General features: G+C 43.8%; 1 protein-coding gene across 1 annotated transcript in view; it reads left to right on the forward strand.

Moving 5' to 3' along the window:
* The window catches only part of pias1b (protein inhibitor of activated STAT, 1b), a 37677-nt gene extending 19368 nt beyond the window's left edge, over window positions 1-18309 (forward strand). The window contains exons 7-13 of the mRNA XM_036961353.1: window positions 1706-1811; window positions 1955-2028; window positions 2204-2364; window positions 2549-2679; window positions 11807-11993; window positions 12138-12315; window positions 14655-18309. Of these exons, the coding sequence (XP_036817248.1) occupies window positions 1706-1811; window positions 1955-2028; window positions 2204-2364; window positions 2549-2679; window positions 11807-11993; window positions 12138-12315; window positions 14655-14984 (1167 nt within the window). The 3' untranslated portion in view covers window positions 14985-18309. The remainder of the gene's footprint in view (window positions 1-1705; window positions 1812-1954; window positions 2029-2203; window positions 2365-2548; window positions 2680-11806; window positions 11994-12137; window positions 12316-14654) is intronic.
* Window positions 18310-19013: the final 704 nt, after the last annotated feature.

Genomic DNA, 19013 nt, shown 5'->3' on the forward strand with positions numbered 1-19013 from the left:
CTAATGTGGGGTGGATCTGAGTTCTATATGGGGTCAGTGCTAATGTGGGGTGGATCTGAGTTCTATATGGGGTCAGTCTTAATGTGGGGTGGATCTGAGTTCTATATGGGGTCAGTGCTAATGTGGGGTGGATCTGAGTTCTATATGGGGTCAGTGCTAATGTGGGGTGGATCTGAGTTCTATATGGGGTCAGTGCTAATGTGGGGTGGATCTGAGTTCTATATGGGGTCAGTGCTAATGTGGGGTGGATCTGAGTTCTATATGGGGTCAGTGCTAATGTGGGGTGGATCTGAGTTTTATATGGGGTCAGTGCTAATGTGGGGTGGATCTGAGTTCTATATGGGGTCAGTGCTAATGTGGGGTGGATCTGAGTTCTATATGGGGTCAGTCCTAATGTGGGGTGGATCTGAGTTCTATATGGGGTCAGTGCTAATGTGGGGTGGATCTGAGTTCTATATGGGGTCAGTCCTAATGTGGGGTGGATTTGAGTTCTATATGGGGTCAGTGCTAATGTGGGGTGGATCTGAGTTCTATATGGGGTCAGTGCCAATGTGGGGTGGATCTGAGTTCTATATGGGGTCAGTGCCAATGTGGGGTGGATCTGAGTTCTATATGGGGTCAGTCCTAATGTGGGGTGGATCTGAGTTCTATATGGGGTCAGTCCTAATGTGGGGTGGATCTGAGTTCTATATGGGGTCAGTCCTAATGTGGGGTGGATCTGAGTTCTATATGGGGTCAGTGCTAATGTGGGGTGGATCTGAGTTCTATATGTGGTCAGTCTTAATGTGGGGTGGATCTGAGTTCTATATGGAGTCAGTCTTAATGTGGGGTGGATCTGAGTTCTATATGGGGTCAGTGCTAATGTGGGGTGGATCTGAGTTCTATATGGGGTCAGTGCTAATGTGGGGTGGATCTGAGTTCTATATGGGGTCAGTGCTAATGTGGGGTGGATCTGAGTTCTATATGGGGTCAGTGCTAATGTGGGGTGGATCTGAGTTCTATATGGGGTCAGTGCTAATGTGGGGTGGATCTGAGTTCTATATGGGGTCAGTGCTAATGTGGGGTGGATCTGAGTTCTATATGGGGTCAGTGCTAATGTGGGGTGGATCTGAGTTCTATATGGGGTCAGTGCTAATGTGGGGTGGATCTGAGTTCTATATGGGGTCAGTGTTAATGTGGGGTGGATCTGAGTTCTATATGGGGTCAGTGCTAATGTGGGGTGGATCTGAGTTCTATATGGGGTCAGTGCTAATGTGGGGTGGATCTGAGTTCTATATGGGGTCAGTGCTAATGTGGGGTGGATCTGAGTTCTATATTTTAGTTGAATCAAATATTTATACCATTGGCAGAGTTTGTATACCATTTGCCAATTTTTGATATGTAGAAAAATGAGGTGATTTTTGTATAGTCATACGATACGTGGTATAGAAAAGTACAATCTTGTGTGAGTTCATCTCTGCAGATGATCTATCAGATCAAAATACAGGTTTTTACCAGGGGGGTATATTTTGGCATTGTCTGGTAGAACTATATTCAAACCAGCCATTTTGGCGGGTGGTCAAGAGTATTTGGGAGCATTTATTTTTTTCTCAATTCAATGCCCAAAATGACCCCAGTCAGTAGTATGAAGGGTAAATCATGGTTTTCATGTATGGTGTTGAGTCATCATGGTTCGTTGTGACCCTCCTGTTGTCTCCTCTCTCAGAGTTTCTCCATGGCAGTCTACCTGGTCAGACAGCAGACATCCACAACCCTGCTACAGAGACTACGAGCCAAAGGCATCCGCAACCCAGACCACTCCAGAGCTCTCAGTAGGTGGCTCTCTGATATTAGATGGTGCTGCATGGTCCCATAAACCAAGTGAGATTGTGACAGTGATATTGTGTTGTCTCTCTCTACAGTCAGAGAAGTTAACAGCTGACAGTGATTTTGTGTTGTCTCTCTCTCTCCACAGTCAAAGAGAAGTTAACAGCAGACCCTGACAGTGAGATTGCGACCACCAGTCTACGAGTCTCTCTACTCTGTCCGGTACGTACACTCATTTACGTTTGAGTAATTTAGCAGACGTTCTTAATCAGAATCGATCAATCAGTGATCAACTTGGGTAAAAGTAGGTAGATTAGGTAAAACAACCACATCACAATCAGAAGTTCTGCTACAAACAGCACAATACTCATCCTTCCGTTTCCTGTTTCCTGTCTAGCTGGGGAAGATGCGTCTGATGATCCCGTGCAGAGCGCTGACGTGTTCCCACCTCCAGTGTTTCGACGCTACGCTTTACATCCAGATGAATGAGAAGAAACCCACGTGGGTGTGTCCTGTCTGTGATCAGAAGGCCCCCTACCAACACCTCATCATCGACGGGTTCGTTCTGCTTCACCTCTCTGGGGATGCTACACGTTGTATTGCATTGCAGTACAGTATCACACACTATTTCTGAACCCCCGTGTGTGTGTGTGTGTGTGTGTGTGTGTGTGTGTGTGTGTGTGTGTGTGTGTGTGTGTGTGTGTGTGTGTGTGTGTGTGTCTGCCTGTCTGTCTCTCTGCAGGTTGTTCATGGAGATCCTGAACAGCTGTGAGGACTGTGATGAGATCCAGTTTAAAGAGGACGGGAACTGGTATCCCATGAGGTCGAAGAAGGAGGTCACAGAGGTATCTGCTTCATTCAACGGGGAGGACGGTAGGTGGTGATTCCTACCGATAAATCCACTATAATTGAGAATTTCAACAAGCATTTCTCTACGGCTGGCCAAGCTTTCCTCCTGGCTACCCCAACCCCGGTCAACAGCACTGCACCCCCCGCAGCTACTTGCCCAAGCCTCCCAGCTTCTCCTTCACCCAAATCCAGATAGCAGATGTTCTGAAAGAGCTGCAAAACCTGGACCCCTGCAAATCATCTGGGCTTGACATTCTGGACCCTCTTTCTAAAATTGTCCCCCGCCGTTGTTGCAACCACTATTACCAGCCTGTTCAACCTCTCTTTCGTATCGTCTGAGATCCCCAAAGATTGGAAAGCTGCCGCGGACATCCCCCTCTTCAAAGGGGGAGACACTCTAGACCCAAACTGTTACAGACCTATATTCATCCTGCCCTGCCTTTCTAAGGTCTTCGAAAGCCAAGTTAACAAACAGATCACTGACCATTTCGAATCCCACCGTACCTTCTCCACTATACAATCTGGTTTCAGAGCTGGTCATGGGTGCACCTCAGCCATGCTCAAGGTTCTAAACGATATCATAACCGCCATCGATAAGAGACAGTACTGTGCAGCCGTCTTCATCGACCTGGCCAGGGCTTTCGACTCTCTCAATCACCTTATTCTTATCGGCAGACTCAACAGCCTTGCCTTGTCTTTTACCTGTCAAACACCTCGGGGCGACAGGGATCCTTTAACATCCACAGAGACCGAAAATTAATATCAGCTCATGTAGCTGGTATATGCTTATAGTCTCTGTTAGTCAGGTATGTCCCGTCTGTCTGGTATACCGTCATCAATAAAATACATTACTGTGTAGCAGTATTCATCGACCTGGCCAAGGCTTGCGACTCCATCAATCACCACATTCTTATCGGCAGTCTCAACAGCCTTGGTTTCTCAAATGACTGCCTCGCCTGATTCACCAACTACTTCTCTGATGAAGTTCAGTGTGTCAAATCGGAGGGCCTGTTGTCCGGGCCTCTGGCAGTCTCTATGAGCGTGCCACAGGGTTAAATTCTCGGGCTCTGTATATATCAATGATGTCGCTCTTGCTGCTGGTGATTCTCTGATCCACCTCTACGCAGACGACACAATTTTCTGTATACTTCTGGTCCTTCTTTGGACACTGTGTTAACTAACCTCCAAACGAGCTTCAATGCCATACAACTCTCCTTCTGTGGCCTCCAACAGCTTTTAAATGCAAGTAAAACTAAATGCATCGTCTTCAACCGATCGCTACCAGCACCTGCCCAGCAACATCACTACTCTGGACGGTTCTGACTTAGAATATGTGGACAACTACAAATACCTAGGTGTCTGGTTAGACTGTAAACTCTCCTTCCAGACTCACATTAAGCATCTCCAATCCAAAATTAAATCTAGAATCAGCTTCCTATTTCGCAAACAAAGCCTCCTTCACTCATGCTGCCAAACATACCCTCGTAAAACTGACCATCCTACCGATCCTTGACTTCGGCGATGTAATTTACAAAATAGCCTCCAACACTCTACTCAAAGCCCCATATACTACCCACCACTGCAACCTGTATGTTCTCGTTAGCTGGCCCTCACTACAAATCCGTCGCCAAACCCACTGGCTCCAGGTCATCTATAAATCTTTGCTAGGTAAAGCTCCGCCTTATCTCAGCTCACTGGTCACCATAGCAACACCCACCCGTACCACGCGCTCCAGCAGGTATATCCTACTGGTCATCCCCAAAGCCAACACCTCCTTTGGCTGCCTTTCCTTCCCGTTCTCTGCTTCCAGTGACTGGAACGAATTGCAAAAATTGCTCACTTTAAACATCAGCTATCTGAACAGCGAACCTATCGCTGAAGCTGTACATAGTCCATCGGTAAATAGCCCATCCAACTACCTACCTCATCCCCATACTATTTTTATTTACTTTTCTGCTCTTTTGCACACCAGTATCTCTAGTTGCACATCATCATCTGCTCATCTATCACTCCAGTGTTAATCTGCTAAATTGTAATTACTTCACTACTACGGCCTATTGCCTTACCTCCTTACTGCATTTGCACACACTGCATACAGATTTTTCTATTGTGTTATTGACTGTACGTTTGTTTATTCCATGTGTAACTCTGTGTTGTTTGTGTCACACTGCTTTGCTTTATCTTGGCCAGGTCGCAGTTATAAATGAGAACTTGTTCTCAACTAGCCTACCTGGTTAAATAAAGGTGTTCTCAACTGGCCTACCTGGTTAAATAAAGGTGTTCTCAACTAGCCTACCTGGTTAAATAAAGGTGTTCTCAACTAACCTACCTGGTTAAATAAAGGTGTTCTCAACTGGCCTACCTGGTTAAATAAAGGTGTTCTCAACTGGCCTACCTGGTTAAATAAAGGTGTTCTCAACTAGCCTACCTGGTTAAATAAAGGTGTTCTCAACTAGCCTACCTGGTTAAATAAAGGTGTTCTCAACTGGCCTACCTGGTTAAATAAAGGTGTTCTCAACTAGCCTACCTGGTTAAATAAAGGTGTTCTCAACTGGCCTACCTGGTTAAATAAAGGTGTTCTCAACTGGCCTACCTGGTTAAATAAAGGTGTTCTCAACTGGCCTACCTGGTTAAATAAAGGTGTTCTCAACTAGCCTACCTGGTTAAATAAAGGTGTTCTCAACTAGCCTACCTGGTTAAATAAAGGTGTTCTCAACTAGCCTACCTGGTTAAATAAAGGTGTTCTCAACTAGCCTACCTGGTTAAATAAAGGTGTTCTCAACTAGCCTACCTGGTTAAATAAAGGTGTTCTCAACTGGCCTACCTGGTTAAATAAAGGTGTTCTCAACTAGCCTACCTGGTTAAATAAAGGTGTTCTCAACTGGCCTACCTGGTTAAATAAAGGTGTTCTCAACTGGCCTACCTGGTTAAATAAAGGTGTTCTCAACTAGCCTACCTGGTTAAATAAAGGTGTTCTCAACTAGCCTAACCTGGTTAAATAAAGGTGTTCTCAACTGGCCTACCTGGTTAAATAAAGGTGTTCTCAACTGGCCTACCTGGTTAAATAAAGGTGTTCTCAACTAGCCTACCTGGTTAAATAAAGGTGTTCTCAACTGGCCTACCTGGTTAAATAAAGGTGTTCTCAACTGGCCTCCCTGGTTAAATAAAGGTGTTCTCAACTAGCCTACCTGGTTAAATAAAGGTGAAATAAAAATAAATAAAATGGTACATTTATTGCTATTCTTTAATGTTGGAGTTGCCGATACTGCTGGGCATATTGTTTATAGTATGTAGCATTGTGCCCGTTGCCATAGATGTCATTGTTGTATTGATTAACATAGTTTATGTGACATTAAAAAATAATAATAATAATTGACAGAGTGAAAAGAAGGAAGCCTGTACAGAATACAAATATTCCAAAAAATGTGGCAAAGCATTTCACTTTATGACCGAATACAAAGTGTTATGTTTGGGGCAAATCCTATACAACACATTACTGAGTACCACTCTACAATACAACACTTTACTGAGTACCACTCTCCAATACAACACATTACTGAGTACCACTCACCAATCCAATACAACACATTACTGAGTACCACTCTCCAATCCAATACAACACATTACTGTGTACCACTCTCCAATACAACACATTACTGAGTACCATTCTCCAATACAACACATTACTGAGTACCAGTCTACAATACAACACATTACTGAGTACCAGTCTACAATACAACACATTACTGAGTACCACTCTCCAATACAACACATGACTCAGTACCAAATGTCAAATTCAAAATGTCTAATTTATTTATATAGCCCTTCGTACATCAGCTAATATCTCAAAATGCTGTACAGAAACCCAGCCTAAAACCCCAAACAGCAAGCAATGCAGGTGTAGAAGCACGGAGGCTAGGAAAAACTCCCTAGAAAGGCCAAAACCTAGGAAGAAACCTAGAGAGGAACCAGGCTATGTGGGATGGCCAGTCCTCTTATGGCTGTGCCGGGTGGAGATTATAACAGAACATGGCCAAGATGTTCAAATGTTCATAAATGACCAGCATGATCAAATAATAATAATCACAGGCAGTTGAAACTGGAGCAGCAGCATTGCCAGGTGGACTGGGGACAGCAAGGAGTCATCATGTCAGGTAGTCCTGAGGCATGGTCCTACTCTCTCCAATACAACACATTACTGAGTACCACTCTCCAATACAACACATTACTGAGTACCACTCTCCAATACAACACATTACTGAGTACCACTCTCCAATACAACACATTACTGAGTACCACTCTCCAATACAACACATTACTGAGTACCACTCTCCAATACAACACATTACTGAGTACCACTCTCCAATACAACACATTACTGAGTACCGCTATCCAATACAACACATTACTGAGTACCACTCTCCAATACAACACATTACTGAGTACCACTCACCAATCCAATACAACACATTACTGAGTACCACTCTCCAATCCAATACAACACATTACTGTGTACCACTCTCCAATACAACACATTACTGAGTACCACTCTCCAATACAACACATTACTGAGTACCACTCTCCAATACAACACATTACTGAGTACCACTCTCCAATACAACACATTACTGAGTACCACTCACCAATACAACACATTACTGAGTACCACTCTCCAATACAACACATTACTGAGTACCACTCTCCAATACAACACATTACTGAGTACCACTCACCAATACAACACATTACTGAGTACCACTCTCCAATCCAATACATTACTGAGTACCACTCTCCAATACAACACATTACTGAGTACCACTCTCCAATACAACACATTACTGAGTACCACTCTCCAATCCAATACATTACTGAGTACCACTCTCCAATACAACACATTACTGAGTACCACTCTCCAATACAACACATTACTGAGTACCACTCACCAATACAACTCATTACTGAGTACCACTCTCCAATACAACACCTTTCTGAGTACCACTCTCCAATACAACACATTACTGAGTACCACTCTCCAATACAACACATTACTGAGTACCACTCTCCAATCCAATACAACACATTACTGAGTACCACTCTCCAATACAACACATTACTGAGTACCACTCTCTAATACAACACATTACTGAGTACCACTCTCCAATACAACACATTACTAAGTACCACTCTCCAATACAACACTTTACTGAGTACCACTCTCCAATACAACACATTACTGAGTACCACTCTCCAATCCAATACAACACATTACTGAGTACCACTCTCCAATCCAATACAACACATTACTGAGTACCACTCTCCAATACAACACATTACTGAGTACCACTCTCCAATACAACACATTACTGAGTACCACTCTCCAATACAACACATTACTGAGTACCACTCTCCAATACAACACATTACTGAGTACCACTCTCCAATACAACACATTACTGAGTACCGCTATCCAATACAACACATTACTGAGTACCACTCTCCAATACAACACATTACTGAGTACCACTCACCAATCCAATACAACACATTACTGAGTACCACTCTCCAATCCAATACAACACATTACTGTGTACCACTCTCCAATACAACACATTACTGAGTACCACTCTCCAATACAACACATTACTGAGTACCACTCTCCAATACAACACATTACTGAGTACCACTCACCAATACAACACATTACTGAGTACCACTCTCCAATACAACACATTACTGAGTACCACTCTCCAATACAACACATTACTGAGTACCACTCACCAATACAACACATTACTGAGTACCACTCTCCAATCCAATACATTACTGAGTACCACTCTCCAATACAACACATTACTGAGTACCACTCTCCAATACAACACATTACTGAGTACCACTCTCCAATCCAATACATTACTGAGTACCACTCTCCAATACAACACATTACTGAGTACCACTCACCAATACAACTCATTACTGAGTACCACTCTCCAATACAACACCTTTCTGAGTACCACTCTCCAATACAACACATTACTGAGTACCACTCTCCAATACAACACATTACTGAGTACCACTCTCCAATCCAATACAACACATTACTGAGTACCACTCTCCAATACAACACATTACTGAGTACCACTCTCTAATACAACACATTACTGAGTACCACTCTCCAATACAACACATTACTAAGTACCACTCTCCAATACAACACTTTACTGAGTACCACTCTCCAATACAACACATTACTGAGTACCACTCTCCAATACAACACATTACTGAGTACCACTCTCCAATCCAATACAACACATTACTGAGTACCACTCTCCAATACAACACATTACTGAGTACCACTCTCTAATACAACACATTACTGAGTACCACTCTCCAATACAACACATTACTAAGTACCACTCTCCAATACAACACTTTACTGAGTACCACTCTCCAATACAACACATTACTGAGTACCACTCTCCAATACAACACATTACTGAGTACCACTCTCCAATACAACACATTACTAAGTACCACTCTCCAATACAACACTTTACTGAGTACCACTCTCCAATACAACACATTACTGAGTACCACTCTCCAATACAACACATTACTAAGTACCACTCTCCAATACAACACTTTACTGAGTACCACTCTCCAATACAACACATTACTGAGTACCACTCTCCAATACAACACATTACTGAGTACCACTCTCCAACACAACACATTACTGAGTACCACTCTCCAATACAACACATTACTGAGTACCACTCTCCAATACAACACATTACTGAGTACCACTCTCCAATACAACACATTACTGAGTACCACTCTCCAATACAACACATTACTGAGTACCACTCTCCAATACAACACATTACTGAGTACCACTCTCCAATACAACACATTACTGAGTACCGCTATCCAATACAACACATTACTGAGTACCACTCTCCAATACAACACATTACTGAGTACCACTCACCAATCCAATACAACACATTACTGAGTACCACTCTCCAATCCAATACAACACATTACTGTGTACCACTCTCCAATACAACACATTACTGAGTACCACTCTCCAATACAACACATTACTGAGTACCACTCTCCAATACAACACATTACTGAGTACCACTCTCCAATACAACACATTACTGAGTACCACTCTCCAATACAACACATTACTGAGTACCACTCTCCAATCCAATACATTACTGAGTACCACTCTCCAATACAACACATTACTGAGTACCACTCACCAATACAACTCATTACTGAGTACCACTCTCCAATACAACACCTTTCTGAGTACCACTCTCCAATACAACACATTACTGAGTACCACTCTCCAATACAACACATTACTGAGTACCACTCTCCAATCCAATACAACACATTACTGAGTACCACTCTCCAATACAACACATTACTGAGTACCACTCTCTAATACAACACATTACTGAGTACCACTCTCCAATACAACACATTACTAAGTACCACTCTCCAATACAACACTTTACTGAGTACCACTCTCCAATACAACACATTACTGAGTACCACTCTCCAATACAACACATTACTGAGTACCACTCTCCAATCCAATACAACACATTACTGAGTACCACTCTCCAATACAACACATTACTGAGTACCACTCTCTAATACAACACATTACTGAGTACCACTCTCCAATACAACACATTACTAAGTACCACTCTCCAATACAACACTTTACTGAGTACCACTCTCCAATACAACACATTACTGAGTACCACTCTCCAATACAACACATTACTGAGTACCACTCTCTAATACAACACATTACTGGGTACCACTCTCCAATACAACACATTACTAAGTACCACTCTCCAATACAACACTTTACTGAGTACCACTCTCCAATACAACACATTACTGAGTACCACTCTCCAATACAACACATTACTGAGTACCACTCTCTAATACAACACATTACTGAGTACCACTCTCCAATACAACACATTACTAAGTACCACTCTCCAATACAACACTTTACTGAGTACCACTCTCCAATACAACACATTACTGAGTACCACTCTCCAATACAACACATTACTGAGTACCACTCTCCAATACAACACATTACTGAGTACCACTCTTCAATACAACACATTACTGAGTACCACTCTCTAATACAACACATTACTGAGTACCACTCTCCATATGTTCAAGCACAGTTATGGCTGCATCATGTTATGGGTATGCTTGTCATCAGCAGGGACTAGGGAGTTTTCTATGTTAAAAATAAATGGAATGGAGCTAAGCACAAGAAAAATCCTAGAGGAAAACCTGGTTCAGTCTGCTTTCCTACAGACACTGGGAGACTAATTCACCATTCAGCTGGACAATAACCTAAAACACAAGGCCAAATATACACTGGAGTTGTTTACCATGATGACATTGAATGTTGCTGGCCTAGTTACTGTTTTGACTTAAATCTGCATGAAAATCTATGTCAAGACATAACAATGGCTGTCTAGAAATTAGCAACAACCAACTTGACAGAGCTTCAATAATTGTTCAATTGAATAATGTGCAAATATTGTACAATCCAGGTGTGGAAAACTCAGAGACTTTGATTTACAGCTGGGAGTGTTTCTCTCTTAGAGACGTACCCAGAAACACTCACAGCTGTGATCACTCTAAGAGACTCACCCAGAAACACTCACAGCTGTGATCACTCTAAGAGACTTACCCAGAAACACTCACAGCTGTAAATTGGTAGGTTTCCAAACTGCATTCCTTCCATCTATAGCATTTCTTAATGTTACTCAGTTCATTTGGCTTTGATGCCTCATGATTAAGTATTGCTCTGTTCAAGTAGACTGTGATTTTGCTGTGGCCTGATAGGGGTGTCAGTGACTGAGAAACGCTCTGAGAGACTCTGTGTTGAGGTCAGTGATAAAGTAGTCTACAGTACTACTGCCAAGAGATGAGCTGTAGGTGTACCTACCATAGGAGTCCCCTCGAAGCCTACCATTGACTATGTACATACCTCTCCCTGTCTCTGTCTTTCTCTCTGTCTCTCTCTGTCCCTGTCTTTCTCTCTGTCTGTCTCGTGTCTCTCTGTCTCTGTCTCTCTCTCTCTCTCTTTCTGCTATAGACTCGTGTCGGACAGTAGAATCAGAGCACCACAGGAACAGCTCATCCCACAGCAGTACCAATAAGGTGGTGGTGATTGATCTGACTCTAGATAGCTCTTCGGATGACGATCTGGATGATGAGCCTCCTCTCAAGAGGGCCTGTCCCTCCTCCTCGCTGTCCCCTGCCTCGCCGCCTGTCAGCAAGGGGTATGTCCAATCACAAAATCCTACAAATACAATCTGTCCACTGTCTGTTTTGGGGCGACTGGACACCAGCCGGACTGTTCTGTTTTCTTGTCTCTCTTATGTCGGCCTTTTACACCCTGTTCTGACCTGGTGTTCTCCCCACAGCGTGTTGAACCTCCACAGCCAGGCGTCTCCGGTGGCCAGAGCTCCCAGCATGCCTCCTGTTGAGACCAGCTATATCCCCCCTCCACCCCCCCTCATACAGGACTACAGCCACTACTACCACACCCCCAATGACCTGGACCTCAACTTCTTCTCATTCCTCCAGGGAGACAACCATCAGGTAATGACTTCACAGGAGACAACCATCAGGTAATGACTTCACAGAATAGAATCATCAGGTAATGGCTACACAGAATAGAACCATCAGGTAATGACTTCACAGGAGACAACCATCAGGTAATGACTTCACAGAATAGAACCATCAGGTAATGACTTCACAGAATAGAATCATCAGGTAATGACTACACAGAATAGAACCATCAGGTAATGACTTCACAGAATAGAATCATCAGGTAATGACTACACAGAATAGAATCATCAGGTAATGACTATAACAGAATGGAACCATCAGGTAATGACTTCACAGAATATAATCATCAGGTAATGACTACACAGAATAGAATCATCAGGTAATGACTATAACAGAATGGAACCATCAGGTAATGACTTCACAGAATAGAATCATCAGGTAATGGCTACACAGAATAGAACCATCAGGTAATGACTTCACAGAATGGAATCATCAGGTAATGACTACACAGAATAGAACCATCAGGTAATGACTTCACAGAATGGAATCATCAGGTAATGACTACACAGAATAGAATCATCAGGTAATGACTACACAGAATAGAACCATCAGGTAATGACTACACAGAATAGAACCATTGGGTAATGACTACACAGAATAGAACCATCAGGTAATGACTTCACAGAATAGAACCATCAGGTAATGACTTCACAGGATTGACCTGATGATGATGAATATGACCTGGCAACTCCTCTTTCTCTGTCTCTCTGTCTCTCTCTCTCTCTCTCTCTGTCTCTGTAGCATTACAACATGGTGGTGACCCTCCCTCCTCTCTCTCTCTCTCTCTCTGTCTCTGTAGCATTACAACATGGTGGTGACCCTCCCTCCTCTCTCTCTCTCTCTCTCTCTCTCTCTCTCTCTCTCTCTCTCTCTCTGTCTCTGTAGCATTACAACATGGTGGTGACCCTCCCTCCTCTCTCTCTCTCTCTCTCTCTCTCTCTGTAGCATTACAACATGGTAGTGACCCACCCTCCTCTCTCTCTGTCTCTGTAGCATTACAACATGGTGGTGACCCTCCCTCCTCTCTCTCTCTGTCTCTGTAGCATTACAACATGGTGGTGACCCTCCCTCCCTCCTCTCTCTCTCTCTCTCTCTCTGTAGCATTACAACATGGTGGTGACCCTCCCTCCCTCCTCTCTCTCTCTCTCTCTGTCTCTGTAGCATTACAACATGGTGGTGACCCTCCCTCCTCTCTCTCTCTGTCTCTGTAGCATTACAACATGGTGGTGACCCTCCCTCCCTCCTCTCTCTCTCTCTCTCTCTCTCTCTCTCTCTCTCTGTAGCATTACAACATGGTGGTGACCCTCCCTCCTCTCTCTCTCTCTCTCTCTCTCTCTGTAGCATTACAACATGGTGGTGACCCTCCCTCCTCTCTCTCTCTCTCTCTCTCTCTCTCTCTCTCTCTGTAGCATTACAACATGGTAGTGACCCACCCTCCTCTCTCTCTGTCTCTGTAGCATTACAACATGGTGGTGACCCTCCCTCCTCTCTCTCGCTCTCTCTCTCTCTCTGTAGCATTACAACATGGTGGTGACCCTCCCTCCTTTCTCTCTGTAGCATTACAACATGGTGGTGACCCTCCCTCCTCTCTCTCTCTCTGTAGCATTACAACATGGTGGTGACCCTCCCTCCCCTCTCTCTCTCTGTAGCATTACAACATGGTGGTGACCCTCCCTCCTCTCTCTCTCTCTCTCTCTCTCTCTCTCTCTCTCTCTCTCTCTCTCTCTCTCTGTAGCATTACAACATGGTAGTGACCCTCCCTCCTCTCTCTCTCTCTCTCTCTCTCTCTCTCTCTCTGTAGCATTACAACATGGTAGTGACCCACCCTCCTCTCTCTCTGTCTCTGTAGCATTACAACATGGTGGTGACCCTCCCTCCTCTCTCTCGCTCTCTCTCTCTCTCTCTCTCTCTGTAGCATTACAACATGGTAGTGACCCACCCTCCTCTCTCTCTGTCTCTGTAGCATTACAACATGGTGGTGATCCTCTCTCTCTCGCTCTCTCTCTCTCTCTCTCTCTCTCTGTAGCATTACAACATGGTGGTGACCCCCTCTCTCTCTCTCTCTCTCTCTCTCTCTCTCTCTCTCTCTCTCTCTCTCTCTGTAGCATTACAACATGGTGGTGACCCTCCCTCCTCTCTCTCTCTCTCTCTCTCTCTCTCTCTCTCTCTCTGTAGCATTACAACATGGTGGTGACCCTCCCTCCTCTCTCTCTCTGTAGCATTACAACATGGTGGTGACCCTCCCTCCTCTCTCTCTCTGTAGCATTACAACATGGTGGTGACCCTCCCTCCTCTCTCTCTCTCTGTAGCATTACAACATGGTGATGGCAGCGGCGGCCTCTGCCTCAGAAGACCATGACCTTCTCCTCAACCGCTTCCTGCCGTATAGCTCCTCCCAGATGTTTCTGGACCAACCAGGGACCCCCGGGGGCGGGAGCAGCGCCCTGCCAGCAGCCAATGGGGGCAGCAACAGCGGGAGCAGCTCCAGTCTTGTTTCATCTAATAGTTTAAGAGAGAGGGATGTAGAGAGGGATGGAGAGCGGGATAGAGATGGAGACCGGGACAGCCAGTCGAGCAGGTCTGATGCAGCGGCAGCGGTCATATATGGCTCCATACCAGACGTGATCTCGTTAGACTGAAGGGAGGCGGGGGATCGTCCACACAGAACGGAAAAACAACTTGAGGGAGGAAATAGAAACGGAAGGGGACAAATAAATAATAAATAAAAAGTAGGAGAAAACAATGCTATGTACAGAGAGGAAAATTATATTTTCAATTTGACTTATTATATATAAGCTCCTGACGATGACGATGATGATGATGAGTAACTTCAGTTGATATTTTTCTGTGGATACTGAAGATTTTTTCACGGCCTCTTCCTTCACGTGCCCCTGACCCCCCCCTGACCTTTTGTACTTCGTTCCTACTGTTTTATTTCAATATTCCACGTCAACGGCATTATTTTTGTCTCAAAACATGTTTGGACTTGTGCTTCGGAGCGAGAAGAGGAATCTGTCCGTGTGCTTCGGAGCGAGAAGAGGGATCTGTCCGTGTGCTTCGGAGCGAGAAGAGGGATCTGTCCGTGTGCTTCGGAGCGAGAAGAGGGATCTGTCCGTGTGCTTCGGAGCGAGAAGAGGGATCTGTCCGTGTGCTTCGGAGCGAGAAGAGGGATCTGTCCGTGTGCTTCGGAGCGAGAAGAGGGATCTGTCCGTGTGCTTCGGAGCGAGAAGAGAGATCTGTCCGTTTGTTTCCTCATCACTGTAGAGTTATTTTTCCTTTTTTTTTAAACGTTCATTCTTACTGTGGTCAATAATATTGTATTTAATTATTTTCAAGGTATTATTTATTAATATGCTTTCAAGTTCTGTTGGATCCATGTGTGCTGTGTAAAAAGCATTCCCTATGCTCCATGTTGTTGATGTCACTAGGATCACACAGGCTAGCCTGGCTGCTGTCTGTCTGTTGTCGTGGAATGGTAGCACTGACAGACTGGTACCCAGGCTGGTTATAGATCCACTACTGTGGTTTCTCTGGTTGGTGTGCTCCCTCTCTCATCTCTTTCATTTAGCTGAGGAAACTTTACTGCAGCGTCCTTCCTTAGTTGTTTTCACATTAAAGAAATATTATTAAAATAGTATTGAAATTGGCATCATAGTTACACACAGCAAATTTTCATTATGGGGGGGGGGGGGGGGACAAAATGATTTCAATCCAGTGTATTACTACGGCACCTTGATAAATGTAAGCACTTCTATTTTCATGCGGGGTGTATCTTTGACTCACTTTTTCACCGAGTCATCCAAGGAAAACAAAACCCCAAGTATATTGAAGTTGCATTTGGAACAGAGAACAAACTGCATGGCTTTTCATGCCTGCTATCTCTGTCAGTCTCTCCTCGCTCTCCTCTCACTCACCAGAGTCCAGTAGCTCTATAATGTGTGGTCTGATTTAGAGTGGTCAGTGTGACTGTGCTAGAGTTCCTGTTGAATGCCTGACAGAGACGGTCTGTGACAGCAGCATCACGCACCGCATCCACACTAAAGGGCCGACCCGAACGGTACTGTGATGACTTGGGGGTTTTCTTTGGCTCTTTCCAGAACTTTTGTGGATGTGGAACCAGGCCAGCCCAGTACAGCTTGGCTCAGTTAGGCCCTATAGTGTGGAATGGGCCATAGTGGTTTTGATACCATTATCCTGTCCTTCGTTCTATAAGCCTTCTGTTTCCTTCCTGTGTACACAGTTAGTATTATTTATTATTTCCTCTCTTAGTTTTGGTTGATTCATGAATATGCATTGCTATTGTCCTATGATATTTCTTTAGTAATTCTATGATTCATGAATATGCATTGCTATTGTCCTATGATATTTCTTTAGTAATTATACGATTCATGCTATTTAAGAGGTCATTGTCGCTTGATCTGCATCATTGTAACAAACCAATTCTGTTTTAGTTTTTTTTTTTTCCTTCTGTCTGTTGTGCTATTGAATGATGTCAATATCACAACAGAGGCCTGGAGCATTTTGATGGTCTCTGGGCTCTACTGTGTTGTTTGATAATTGTATGAATTAAACCGATAGATACAGCAAGACGACAGACAAGTAATGGTATGCTCTGGCCTCTGCAAGAAGTAGAGCTAGTCAATAAATCACTGTGTACGAGGGGTTGAATCGAGGTGCTTTTTCAGAAGTAATTTATGTTCCTTTTCTTGAATGCAGCCTGTTCAGATGATGGTGTCGCCATGACCTTACGCTTTGCTGACCTTTACTGTTTTGAATGAAATACGAGCTTGGCGATGCCTGGATTAGAGTTTTCAGATATTTTAATAGGTTAAGTGAATGGCATCAAAACAGGACCCTTAACCTAAATGTCAAGATGGTAAGGAGCCCCTAAATGTGATATTTAGAGAGTTAAATCGCTCTGGGTCTGTTAAGGCAGTGCACGGCAGGTGGGTGCTGCTGGCTCATTGTAAACAACTACAAATATATAACTAGCCATCCTTGTTCTGTGACAACCATCCATAGCTGAGATTAGCAGAAGATACACAGCTATCTAGCACGGCTAAACGCAATAAATGTCTTGTTAACTAACTAGTTAAATCAAATCTTTGGCTGAAAGATCCCAGATTGCCCCCAAAAGATGGCTAGTAACATAGGCGAGACCGCTATTTTCTAGCTCGCCAGCTAGTGGCCAGGTCCCCGGTGTCCGATACGGAGCCTGAAGTCACGGCTCCTGCATAGCAACCTAGCCCGGTTGCATAAAACCCCCTATGTTTAATGTACCCCTTATATTTTCCCTGAAAGTTTCCTTCACTTTAAGTTAGTTGCACAAATCTTTTTTAAGGTGAATTTACCCCTTAAATTAAGTGGAAAAAAAGTTTCAGGTTGGCCATGAGGTCTCTTAACTGCTTCATTCAATATGGATAGCAATGTAAACAGCATTTTGTGGAGGTGAATGTTGCTTTCCTCTGGCCTGGTTCAGAAGGGAAACATCCACCAGCCAGCTAGATGGGTACTTAACTGAACAATGGAAGGATCTAGAATGGGACATTTTTACGGTGTGGTGCCTTTTGGACCTCATCGCTTTTGGGGGGGAAATTATATTTTATTTTAGTATTCTTTCTAAAAAAAATGAATATTGGTTAAAACTCGGGCACTTTTTTTAAGGTGCATTTTCTAACCGGTTAGGTGCATAATCCTAACAGGGTGGAACATAACAAGGTGGACATTTGGAGCCCAAATCAGCCATAGCTCTGTGAGTGAGCAAGATTGAGCTAGCATAATGGTGAACCCTTGGAACAGGATTCTCTATCAAACATATTTTAACGTTTTGGAATGTGGTTAATTTTCTCCTTTATTTTAGCCTAGCAGGGTGGACATCATCGACAAATAGATACAACTAAGGGTTTATATTTATGTACCTTTTTAAACCATTGTTTTCCCACCGAATAAATGATGATACTTCCTGAATGTGGTGTCGTTTTAGAGAGGGGGGTTTTCTTAAATGGAGAATTACAAAAAACTAACAGGGCGGAAAGTGATATCAGGGACACAGAACATTTTTGATAAAATAAAAACAATCATCATGAAAAAATGTAACTTTTGATGAGATCATTTTAACTAGGGGTGTGTTCGTAAATTCAATCTGGAGTGCCAGAGTGCGCTCTGGGCGTACGTAAATTCAATATAAAATGTATTTATATAGCCCTTCGTACATCAGCTGATGTCTCAAAGTGCTGTACAGAAACCCAGCCTAAAACCCCAAACAGCAAGCAATGCAGGTGTAGAAGCACGGTGGCTAGGAAAAACTCCCTAGAAAGGCCAAAACGAAGCAATTCAGAGTGTTGTCAGATTGTCTTTTCTAAACTCAGAGAGTTTCGGAGCGTTCAGACCACACTGGACGCTCTGTCCAGGGACTAGGGTTGATCTGAGCGTTCAGACCACACTCTGTCCAGGGACTAGGGTTGATCCGAGCGTTCAGACCACACTCTGTCCAGGGACTAGGGTTGATCTGAGCGTTCAGACCACACTGGTCGCTCTGTCCAGGGACTAGGGTTGATCTGAGCGTTCAGACCACACTCTGTCCAGGGACTAGGGTTGATCTGAGCGTTCAGACCACACTGGACGCTCTGTCCAGGGACTAGGGTTGATCTGAGCGTTCAGACCACACT

The sequence above is a fragment of the Oncorhynchus mykiss genome, chromosome 2 (assembly GCF_013265735.2).
Source record: "Oncorhynchus mykiss isolate Arlee chromosome 2, USDA_OmykA_1.1, whole genome shotgun sequence".
NCBI lineage: Eukaryota > Metazoa > Chordata > Actinopteri > Salmoniformes > Salmonidae > Oncorhynchus > Oncorhynchus mykiss.